The sequence below is a fragment of the Trichomycterus rosablanca genome, chromosome 6, assembly GCF_030014385.1.
Source record: "Trichomycterus rosablanca isolate fTriRos1 chromosome 6, fTriRos1.hap1, whole genome shotgun sequence".
NCBI lineage: Eukaryota > Metazoa > Chordata > Actinopteri > Siluriformes > Trichomycteridae > Trichomycterus > Trichomycterus rosablanca.
Genome location: NC_085993.1, coordinates 17,653,503 through 17,666,530, shown reverse-complemented (window position 1 = coordinate 17,666,530; position 13,028 = coordinate 17,653,503). Strand labels below are relative to the sequence as shown.

General features: G+C 36.8%; 1 protein-coding gene across 1 annotated transcript in view; it reads left to right on the top strand.

The window, feature by feature from the left end:
• pacsin1b (protein kinase C and casein kinase substrate in neurons 1b) overlaps positions 1–13,028 on the top strand; it is a 31,263-nt gene that overhangs the window by 11,507 nt on the left and 6,728 nt on the right. The window contains exons 2-7 of the mRNA XM_062996689.1: positions 4,910–5,036; positions 7,554–7,710; positions 8,300–8,535; positions 9,368–9,523; positions 11,450–11,625; positions 12,029–12,149. Coding sequence (XP_062852759.1) covers positions 4,977–5,036; positions 7,554–7,710; positions 8,300–8,535; positions 9,368–9,523; positions 11,450–11,625; positions 12,029–12,149 — 906 coding nt within the window. The 5' untranslated portion in view covers positions 4,910–4,976. The remainder of the gene's footprint in view (positions 1–4,909; positions 5,037–7,553; positions 7,711–8,299; positions 8,536–9,367; positions 9,524–11,449; positions 11,626–12,028; positions 12,150–13,028) is intronic.

Below are 13,028 nucleotides of genomic sequence, written 5' to 3'. Positions count from 1 at the left end.
TGCTCCCCCTTCAGATCAAATATCAAATTTTAGATAGTAAATAATTTTAACCTAATAGACATATACTTTATGTAAAATTATTACAGATAAATCAGAATATATCAACCATCCTAATAAAGACTAACCTGATTTGATCAAATGCATTGATAGACACTCTTGGACAATTACATTTGGCAATTTTAACAGAGTGTTCTAGGTAGTGTTCTAACTGCATACGTCATTAATAAGATGTTTATTTTAATGTTGTGGACTGTAGCTATGGAACAACGTTACATGCTTTATGTGAGACTTTGAACATGTTAACTCCCAGATAAGTTATCAAGTGCATTCAATCTGATCAGTGAACTAAAGATTAAAGATTATTTAACTAGTATGTATCACTACAACATTTCACAATCTTAGTTACTAATTAGTTACTGATGAAAATATGACTGTACTTTTTTCTATACTGGTATTTAAATTTATACTGGTATATACTGTAACTAAGCTTGACTATAAAAAATAATACAATATGAAGATCAATATAGAAACATCTGCTAACTAACAGACTTTCAAAGAAGTCAAATAAATAGATATTTCATATAAACACTGCTGTACTTGATACTTTTATTTATTTATTAGGATTTTAATGTCATGTTTTACACTTTGGTTACATTTATGACAGGACATGTAGTTACTGGTTACACAACATTCATCAGTTCAGGTCTGTAATGTCAAACACAGTCATGGACAATTTTGTATCTCCAATTCACCTCACTTGCATGTCTTTGGACTGTGGGAGGAAACCCACGGAGACACATGGAGAACATGCATACTTCACACAGAGAGGAACCAGATCTCTCTAGCTGGCAATCGAGCCCAGGACCTTGTTGCTGTGAGGCGAGAGTGCTACCCACCGAGCCACCGGGCCGCCCGGTACTTGATACATATCAACACCAGTACAACATGTACTACTGTGTTATTACTGTGTCATCACTGGCACACACTCCAAAGTGGGGGTCTTATGGGGAGTACATTTAGATGTCCAGTGCAACTCATGAACTACAGTCAGTTATTGTAATGCATGTACACTATATGGACGAAAGTATTGGGACACCCCTTCTAATTATTAAATTTATGCATTTCAGCCACAACAATTGCTAACAGGAGTAATAAATTCGTTTAAAAAAATTTCCTTTTATATTATATTATAAATATATAATTATATATTATATTACTTTTATATAGTTTCAACTTTGCTGCAACAGTTTAAAGAAGGACCTTTCCTGTTTCAGCACGAGCCCCTGTGCACAAAGTAAGGTCTATAAAGACATGAAGAATAGCTTGGTTTAAAGACCTGTAGTGACCTGCATAGAGCCCAGACCTCAGCCCCACTGAACATGTTTGGAATGAACTGGAACATCAGTTGAGGCTTCCCTGACCAGCCATACAAATGCTCTTTTGACTAAATGGGCACAAATTTCCACATACTTTAAAGATTACATAGAGGTCACTCTATTTTAATACCAGTTGTTTTTGAAATGGGATGTCCAACACGCTCATGGTCAGATGCCCAAGTACTCTTGGCCATATAGTGTATATTGTATATATGTATATAATGTATAACAATTGGAATGTACGTACCTAATAAATTGCACAAAAAAGACTGAAAACCACTGTACTAAAAATTTTCTTAATTTCTTGTTCTTGTTTACACAAAAAATGACCAAAATCACAAAAACAAAAAAGTAGTGTGATCAACTAGATACTAAAAGACTGCTTACAGTGAAAGTAATTTAAAATATATTTAATTAAATATTCAGTTACGTAGGTTTTCGAATTTTACAACCTAAATAGGTCCTTATCTCTCCCCTCACACTCTTGATTAATCTAAGCCGTTAGAGCTAATCAGGCACAATGTGACAGGATTCTTGCTCTCCCATTCAACAATAACCGACCCTCACACCCCAGACACCCCCCTTTCCCCCCATACACACACAGACAAAGTCTCAGAGAAACACCCACCACACTGCTGTAGACATTTCTCATCAGTTTTACCACCACATGGAGTGGACTTGTACCCAAACCTGTAACTGGTGTGATTTTTGATGTGGATTTGCATATTGTGGATTTGTGTAGGGAGTATACAGGAATAGAAGAATAATAAACAGATTAACAGAATACTGATATTGGAGGAGATGTACATGGGATCTACTGGCAGTTTCTTGTTAATGAAAGAGAGCAGGTAAGATGTTATTGTTCCAGTAGTGCTGCTCGCCAAAGGCATTGTGTTTTTTTTTTTGGTGTTGGCAATTTACTGGATCTATAACTAGTCAGTGAGTGTGCTTTAAGTGAAGTAGATGGTGGCGGAGACCCTGCAGTTACATGCTGTTGTGTTTTGTCTGTGATGAAGTCAAGCCACAGTCGAGGGTAAAGAGTAGTACTCTTTATGTATTACTTTTGCTATTTTTTTTTTTAAATAACATTTTGGTGTAGTCTAATAAGTTATATCAAGGAAATCAGTTTAAATTTGCCATAGGTTAATGGCTGGAAAAGAAAGATAAACAAAGCAAGTTTAGGTGTCAGTTTTTAAATGTGCATAGTGTTTGCCATGTTTCTCTACCTGGTACAATGTTTGTACATGAGATCAAATTTTCCATTAGCTTTCAGCAAGCTAAGCTAGTAAATAGCTCAGATGTTATTGTCTGTCACGTCAGTGATGCTTGCATAGTTACGGAACAAAAGGCCAGCTTGGTCGGCTGGAATAAATAAATCAAGAGTTTTGGTAAAGAAAACCACCATCATAACATGACAGGTTTGTTCTGTATTGCTTAAACGACATCCAACAGGTTCATATTCTGTATTTATGGTTGTTTTTCTTGTATTGCTTTTTCCACTGTTCTTTTGTTGTTTAAAACTGCCTTACCCTGCCGTTGACTGGTCCTAAGTGCCCCCCCTTTTCTACCCTATTAAATAAAAGTGCTGCTCCCCCACATCATGCTGTGCCTCTGCTCTGAAAGCCAAATCTATTGTCCTGTCACTTCTGGCTAATTCAATTGTATCATCCGTTTTAGTGGTGCACTTTCATTTTCTAAAAACGCCGATACGGACACCTGGGTTCAAATGATTCTAATTATGTCTTTTAAAAGGCCAATCTTATTAGTGTGAAGTCTAGTAATGTGTTTTGCACTGTACACATACTGTTAACAATATTTTACCTCTTAAATATTACTAGTATTTTTTTTTTACCAAAAATATTATTGCACCAGGGAATACAGGGAATGTATCAAATGATCTGGGTCAATACGCAATCAACAGTTTATAAAAGAACATTGTATGCAGCAGGACTCTGTGTTTACAGATCCTCTTCTCTAAAGTGGTCAAAAATCAGTTAGCTGTTATCAGTTTAGATGCTGTACAGCAGAGCCCAGGTGAAGTGAGCAGTTACCAGTAGTGTATAGTTTTTACCGACCATTTAGAAAAGGGTAGAAATAAGCAGTTCAAAGGTAACATTTCAGAATTCAAAAAATAAGCTTTGTTGATAACATCTCATTTATAATATCTGATTTTTATATAACATATATATACGGTTAGACGACTCAGCATTTTGCAGCTGGATTTAGGCGCAATTCAGTCAAATTTTGCACAAAAACATTGCATTTTATGTATAACTGGCATACAGGATTAAACGCATGGCTTACACATGGTGAGACAAGACACAAATTGCATCACTCTTTCTCATGCACGTGCAAATGAAACATCTATGCAGAAACTCTACAGTATAAGTGAGACTGTAGTTTGTCTTTTTTACATTCTAAGAATTTATTGAAATAGCTAAAAAGAAAGTGGCAGTGAGTTTTGAGATATTTTTTCCATGAGGATGTATGAGAAACCCCCGTGGTGTGGTCCCGTGGAACTGAATATGTTTTAGGCTAATGTAAAATAATGGGGTGGTTTTTGACACTTAAACACTGAAAATAACACAAAACACTGCAATACAATTTAAAAGAGTTCAAAATCAATAAACAATACAATAAAACCTGCACTTTACTTTTACTTCTTTATTGTTTCCTTATGCTTCTTAATCGTGGAGATGATTGATCTTGGAATACCGTATCAGTAAATGCGCATTCACATGAAATGCGGCACAAAGCTTAACGTGAGATAAGTTTAAAGATAAGCGTTTTAGACTCTCTCGACTGATTCTCGATCTGAGCTATAACACAAGTTTAAAAGTGAAACAGGAGAAAAATCCAGATAAACACAGATACATGTAGACAATTTCAGAGTGAATTTGACGGTTATTCCACACAGATGCAGATTCGTCTCATTTGCTCACTTTGATGGCGTTTAACTGCACCGCTCAAGCCAAGCGCTGAACAAAGCGGCTGTTCATTGTTAATTTGAAATTAAATAAATACATTAAAAAACAAAAAGCTGAACACGTTGAGTTTAAGGGTACAAATTCTCGACGAAGGGCATCAAGTTTCAAAGATTTTGAGTTTAGGGGACGTTGAGTTACAAAGTACCTCTGTATATGTAACATTTAAAGCTTATGCTGAGCTAAAAGCATGATAAAACAAACAGCATTGAACAGTAAAAATGTACTATGATTGTGGGTTTGCAAATGTGCATGGGTGCATTAAGGGTGGGGAAAGGTGGTCAACCATAATATGAAAGTTTTTATGACTTATGCACTGCATGACTAAGTAAGACAGCCTTAGACATTAGTTCCTAGTAATGACTACATAGAGGATCACTGTAGATTTATAACTGGGGTTGTCTTTTTGCATAAAATTAATATAAAAGTTTACATACACTTGTATGAGACCTGTATATCAGAGCAGTCTTTGGATTTCAATTATCTGTGTAACTTATCTTCTAGTGTGACTTAATAATTTGAACATAGTGTTGTTTTTTTCTCCCACAGTGCATGGTGAAGTCCACATTGCTGCATTTACCTCCAGCCTAGAGCTTGTTCTGCCAAAATTTACAACATGTCTGGTTCCTACGACGAGTCTCTGGGGCCTGATGAGACCACCGACAGCTTCTGGGAGGTTAGACACCTGTGGGAGCACTATAACGACCTGTAAAACGGATGTAGTTGTGAACTGACATGTTTATACTGTGCAGCATCAGTGTAACCACCAGAGTTCAAGCTGATCGCTGAATCTGACGTAGTGGTTTTGTGTCATGTGTGAGCTGCAGTGAAACCTGAAACCAAGGGCTCTGTACGCTGTGTCTCTTACAAAGCCGTGTGGGAGAAATAAGCATTGATGTTCAGAAACTAATACATGAATATAGCAGCACATTGACTGGAATTTCTTTATACCCAAGAAAACATATTAAACAGTCTAAACAAGCACAAATAATTACGTTAGTTCAAAAATATTCATTATTAGTCAGTCACTGCACAAAAAAATTGTAGCTGTGTGTATATTAGTTGAGACATTTACATGTATTATAAAGCTTTATTATTTCTAACCTTAATTTTATTGAAACTGTATTCAATAAATGGTTATCGATGGGTCTGGCATCTACGTACAGACATTTATGTAGCGTCTAGAACCCACCACAACCCTGACCAAGTAACCCTGACAAGTTAACACTTGGTTATATTTTATACAAGTTGTCCTGCTTGATGTTTTGAATTTAATGCAGCAATTTAATTGCAAATCTCAAAGTACAAAGCTACCACAAGAGCAGTGCTGATTGTCTAGACTTTCCTCCAGTCAACTGACTTAAATCCCATCAAGCATTTATGGGGACACATTTATGGGGTCATTGTTTTAGTACCATCTCAGGTTACTCTTTGGAATATTGTGAATTCATTCTGGACAAACGTGTGGTGTCTATGCCACCCTGAGTGCAAAAAAGGGGAACATGCCAGATACCTTAACTCAAATTGTTCTGCTTATTAAATAATTTGGAATAAAAGCATTGTACTGAATTTTCCTTCTATATGTTTTTTTAATTATTGTTTGTTATTGGTCAATTAAGTGGATACACATCTTGCAATAAAAAATAAAGAAAGAATATCCTTACTATATTCATTATGAAATATTTCAGGGTATTTTTTAATACCTAGAAGGCACAGCACCAGCCCACTACCCTTTAGATACAGGGTTTGAAGCTCAGCAGTACTACCAGCTAGGGATGTCCCGATCACGTTTTTTTGTTCCCGATCTCGATCCCGATCTTTAATTTTGATCCCGATCCGATACCGATTCTCAAACCGATACTTGTATTTTATATATTGTCTAGATAAGAACTAGATAATACTGTTCACACAGTGCACACTTCAAGTACATTACAGTTATTCAAATTAATTCAATGTACATGTTTAACAACTGAATAGCTCTGCAGTGCTGTAGGAAAAAAATTGCCTGCATCCAAGCTATTGCTTAATGTTCTTTTACAAAATAAAAGTAAACAAACCTAGTGCAGCATTGTAGTAAAAATGAAGTGAGATAATTAGTTTCACTTTGAACTTTATATTCAAAGAACATAATTCTGTTTAATGCAGTGATACACTAAAAATGAACAAAAATCTCCACTCACAAGTGGTGTAGCAGCTTAACTTGAATATAAAAAAAACAAATAAGTTACTTAACAGCATTACAGTAGTACCTGAATACCAAAATAAAATGGAAAGTCACTCTTTTGTTATGAAGGAAAGCCAGTTCTTAAAGTGCTTGTATTGTGACAATGGTTTGATGGACGTTTCTACGCAAAGTGAGTGTGTTTTGACCCTTTGGGGCTTCCATAGTGCATGGGATAGCGTGCTCGGCTCTAGCTGTCCGCGATTCAGTACAGTAACAGAAGAAGTTAATAAAGTGTTTTGCTTCCGACAATTTGTGAATATACTGTGTATTTATTTCTTTATTAAGCAAGTGCATCACTACGACGCTCGGTTACATAACTAAGCCAATCAGAGAGCTTGATACTGAGATGTCGTTCAGTCTTGTAACACGTAAACTCGTAAAAGCTGTATGTTATGGTCCTGAAATTTTCATACTCGGATTAAAAGTACAGTAAAATTCTACAGTAATGAATGCAGCTCTGCTCCTACCGCCTCGTGAAACGCTCGCATTGCAGACATTACACTTCGCTGTTGGACTCGTTTCACTTTTCAATTTAAAGTATTTCCACACAGCGGACATGCTGACGTAAAACAAAATATCGGCTTATGATCGGCATTAGTAAAGCCGATTTCCGATCAGTTAAAAATGCCTTGATCGGCCCCGATTCCGATCTTTGAGATCGGAATCGGGACATCCCTACTACCAGCTGGTTGCGCATCTACACAGACCTGATTGGGTATACATGGGAAGAGGAGGTGGGGTGCTGGCTAGCCAAACCAGGTGAAATTGTGAGTGCACTGTCAGTGCAGGTCCCAAGCCCCGATAAAATAAGAAGGGTTGTGTCAGGAACTGAAAAAAAGCTGTGCCAATTCACTTATGTGGACCAAAAAGATCTGCAGTGGCAACCCCTGAATATGAGAGCAGACAAAAGGGAAAAGATTTATAAGATAACATAGTGAGATGCTGACATAGTGATTGTTCTTTGTTTAGGTCGGACACTACAAGCGTACAGTGAAGCGGATTGATGATGGCCACCGGCTCTGCAATGACCTCATGAACTGCATTCAGGAGCGTGCCAAAATAGAGAAGGCCTATGCACAGCAGCTAACTGACTGGTCCAAGAGATGGAGACAGCTGGTGGAAAGAGGTGCTATAAAGTTATAAAAAATGCTGTATCTAAGTAATTTTTTTTTCTTTTATGAAATACAACTTGATTTAACCTCAGTAACATTAGATTATGCAAGATCACCTGCATTTTAATGAATAAAGATAAAAGCTTTCAAAGTATTTTTATTGTGAATATTAATTTTAAAATTTGTATTAAATAAACAATCCATAATTATTTTATTATATAATGCCTGGATATGGTATCTAATATATACCTGCCCCACCCAGACAGCACCAAAAAAGTGAAGCTTATTTTTTTCTCATTTTTCACTTTTTATCTAATACTAATTTCATTTACATTTCATGCATTATGTAGAAGCTTGTTATCCATTTTAAGTAATTGAGAAGTCTTGCTTGGGGGCTCAACGGTGGCAATGTTGCAGTGATGGGGCTTGAACCAGCAGTTTTCTGATTACCAGTCCAGTACCTTAACCACTGAGCTGCCACTGCCTAAATGCAATTAAATCATTCTAATTACACATGCTGCAACATAAAGCTGATGATGTATAACCAAAAGCACCCACTTTCCTTTACCTATTAGGCCGTTCATCTTTTCCTCTGTGTATCAGGGCCTCAGTACGGATCGGTGGAGCGAGCTTGGATTGCAGTGATGACTGAGACGGAGAAAGTGAGTGAGCTCCACCAGGACATGAAGAACAATCTGATTAATGAGGACTTTGAAAAAGTGAAAAACTGGCAGAAAGACTCCTACCACAAGCAGATTATGGGAAGTTTCAAGGAGACCAAAGAGGCAGATGAAGGCTTTAAAAAAGCTCAGAAACCATGGGCCAAAAAGCTAAAAGAGGTAAGAAAATACACATAGTTAAGACTTTAACCCAAAAATAAACAGTAACAGTTATTCAAAACAAGACAATACAATATTGCCATGCCATATACTTTTTTTCTTCTTGCACGTGCTGTATTTTTTTTTTACATTTGTTTATTTATGAGAAATGTACAGTACTTTGTGATGAAGGTAATGACCAAGAACAACAAGGTTTTGAGAACTAAAAGCTATAAAGTACTTTTCTAGAAGTGCCTATTGAATGGTCCTTGATCAACCTTGGAAATCCTGGACCTCTATTTGTTTATCAGAACAGTTGCAGGTTCCTAGCTGTTCGCAAAACAGGAAAGCCTTCAGGACATTTTAAAAGACATGCATAATAAATAAATGGTTTAATGTACCACAAATTTCTGTCATATTTTATTGATCATAACTTTTATTAAACTATACTTGTTTTACCAAACGGTTGTTAGCTCACTACCACTGAGATCTGGGGTTCAAATCTCGACAATGCTATCAGCCGGTCCAGCGTCTACACAGATGTGATTGGCTATGTCTGGGTGGCAATGGATGAGCAGCCTAGCCATTGGGGGTGCACTTGTCAGTCCTCTCTCAGTGCTGGTGCAAAGCCCAGAGAGAAAAATCAGTGGTTTGGGTTAGAAAGGGTACCAAAGCAGGTATGCAGCAATAGGTGTAGTTGACACACCTAAACTGGCTGTCTGTGTTATAACAAAAATACACTTTTGTTTTGCAATTCCATCTAAAAAGTCAGACAGACTTTTATACATACAGTGTATGAACAGTGTAATACTTATTCGTTTGAATTTTTGAAAGGTCTTTGTTTTTCTGGTAGATGGAGACAGCAAAGAAAGCTTATCACATGGCCTGTAAAGAGGAGAAGCTTGCCTCCACCCGAGAAGCCAACAGCAAGGGAGAGAATGGAGCCACTGCAGAGCAGCAGAAGAAACTCCAAGAGAAGCTGGATAAGTGTAAAAATGATTCTCAGAAGGTGGGTCAGGATGAATGTAGACCAAAGAGCTGATGTAAACACTACAAAAACAAAAGTTTGAAATCTAATTATTGAATTTCATCAATTTGGATTTATATTTTTCCTGTTGTATTGCATGTATTTTATTTCTTTTCTTTGTCATTTTTATTCATTTTATTTTCATCACCCACTTCATCCTGGTCAGGATCACGGCAGGCCCAGTTTCACTGGGAAACACTATGCACAAGGCAAATACAAACTGGACAGAGTGCCAATCCCCTGCTCAGGCTATCTAACCATGTCTATGTAAACGCCTAGTAGGCAGTGGATAACGCAGCTGAGATTCAAACCCGGATCTCAGTGGTGGTGGACTAGCATAAGAGACTGCTGTGCCACCCGAAATTTATTGACTACATTTATTACGAATGTTTTATATAATTGTATACAATGTAATTTAATGCCCAAAAGCTGCAAAGCCACTATCAAGTAGGACAGGGGGTTATTGCCATTAGCAGTCTTGTACATTAGACTTATAATTAAGTAACATTAGACTTAAAATATAAGTAATATACTGTATATAATATAAGTAATTTAAATAATTACTACTTATAATTATATATATTACTTTAATAGATGTGTGCAAACTTGTGGCCCATATGACAAAAATTCTGACCATTCAAGCAGGACATAATTTAAATCTTTAGTAAGATTTTTACTCCAGTTTTAATGTACACTAAAAATAAACCAGGCAATAGGAGATCCCATGCCATTAAAGCCATTTAATTAATCATTGTTCAGGAAGGCAGAGTTACACCATGACAGCATTGCTGTACTGCCCCTAATGCACCTGAAATGTGAGGAGGACTGTTCTGCTCAGTAACCGTCCTCAAAGAGGTTGCATGATCAATCCATTAGCCATTACTTCTTATCTACTTACATCAATCATATCCATTATATGAATTTCATTTCTGTTATAAAAATGGAACGTAGGACAATTTTTCTATTCTGTTTCTATTTCTCTACTTGTAATGGACACTGAGGGCCAAATTCATTTAACTTTATTGAGGTTACTAATGATAGCCGAACCATGGCCAATGCTAGGAAGATAGTCATATTGGGTTATGACTACATGTTTGAGTATCTTTACATATTGGTTGAACATTTACACATTTTCCTAATTCATTTATTTATTTTCAATAAAGAGTTCCTATTGATTAAGGTCATAGTGGGGGAACCAGAGTACTGGGGGGAAGGATTATGGCAAAGACAGGCATCAAAGACAGTCACTAAAGACAGACTAAGGTTTTTAAGACTACAGGGACAAAGTGGGCCACATCAGTTTTGCAAACCTGTGCCATTGTGAAGTGTTAATTGTGGGAATATAGACTTTTTTCTATTTTGGCTGACATGAAAGAACATATCTTTTCCAATATATATGATGTTCAAATTCTGTACAGACCAGCTGAGTCTCTCAGCTTACAGTTAATAGACAAAAGGTTAAAAAATATAGACTGGGAAAAAGCAGGCTACCATTTGAATAACTGTGTAAACTGGTTCAGCCTTTAGTCTGGTAAATGGTTTAGCCATAATGGTTTGGCCTTAGGTATGGATACAGTGCAAAGTTTACATAAAAATGCATTATAGACGTCAGTCAGCAACACACTTTGGGATGGCTTTAAGGTGCTATGAACACCCTCTTTCATATTACTTTAATTATTAACTAGTTTTGCTCAGTTTTTCTAAATATGTGCATTTAGATCAGAACAATTGGGGTACTATTATTCTTAACAAGCAAGAATAATGTAATTTTTTATCTAGACATCTCTAACCAACAAAGAAAAAAAATATATATATATAAATATATATATATTTAGAAATGTGAATAAATGATAAACCTGAATAATATATGCACATTCATTCATCATTATTTGATGTACTTTGTTGTAGGCTAAAGAGAAGTATGAGAAGGCTCTGGAGGAGTTGGGCAAATGTACACCACAGTACATGGAAAACATGGAGCTTGTGTTTGATCAGTGCCAGCAGTTTGAGGAGAAGAGACTGTCCTTCATTCAGGAGGTGCTGCTGGACATCAAACGCCATCTCAACCTAACTGAGAACCAAAGGTTAACCTAAGCTTGCCTTCTCTTTGAATTACATTAGCTAGAAATGTAAAATGCTAATGTACCTAGTACTAGGGCTGTACTAGTAACCCAGTTCTGCAGTTGGGCTTATAAAAAATTGATTGAACCAAGGTGTGATGTTGATTTCTATTGTTTTGAATGTGTTCATGATACGAAAAGAGCAGAAAGCATGAACATAAGTAGCTACAACTCATAAAAATTCAGAATTCATGATTTTGGTAAGATCTTCACCTGAACGCTGGATCATAATGCAGATCTGCAAATCTCCATGGCAGGTGGGCCTGTTACAGGCAAAGCAAAATTTGCCAGTTTAATTTGGTGTATCTTGTAGTCTTTTATTGTAATAATATCCAGATGATGTGAAATTACTTTTCTTTCTCTACAGCTATGCCACAGTTTACCATGAGCTTGAACATACCATCGCCTCTGCCAGTCCTCAAGAAGATCTTCGGTGGTTCAGCAACAACCATGGCCCAGGCATGCATATGAACTGGCCACAGTTTGAGGTGTGAAATTACTGTCATTTAAGGGATTTGTCATATTAACTATAAAAACACTGACGTGCAGTAGCTGGTTGCATCTTTCCCCCTGTCAGTGGTGGACAGTGCTGCATTGCATACGGAAAGACATGCCCTACACCATGCTAATTAAACTCTTATCGACCGTCCTTCCAACAGGGACAGCCACCAGAACCAAATCAGGAAATATGAGATTTTTTTATAAAAGTGTCATAAAAAGTTGTCTGAAAGGAAATCCTAAATGCATAGTTTTTCCAAATACTGCACCTGACTGCAAAAAAATATTTAGGCTTGGCAAATGAACTTTTTTTTTTCAAGCAACTGTGGTATTGGTTTATGACTGAAAACCAACAGGATCAGAGTGGAACATGTGTAATAAAACAGAAGTCTTAAGTATGGTCTAATGTAGACGTGGGTGCATCAATGCTTATAGCGAACACACAGTTGGGCACAATTGAAGGCTTGTTTCCTCTGCTCACTGGTTGAGATACCTGGACGAGGGATGGTTAATTCACTGATAGTACATGATCATATACGTATATATATATATATTTATACAACAACCTTACAATCTGATTGGTTGAGAAGCGTTCTAAACGTGCTGATATTCGTGATAACAGCATGGTCTTTTCACACCACAATGGTATTACTCCGCTGACGCGTTGCCATTAACGACAAGCTTCATGCACACAAACACGCATGCAGGCGACACAGACTTTTTTTCCCGGTCGCGTTTTAAATCCGTTATCTGATATACAATCTAGCGCACTATGTAGGGAACATAAATCAATTGTCTAATTCACTATCTAGTGCACTATGTAGGGAACATATATCCATGATCTGATACACAATCTAGTGCACTATGTA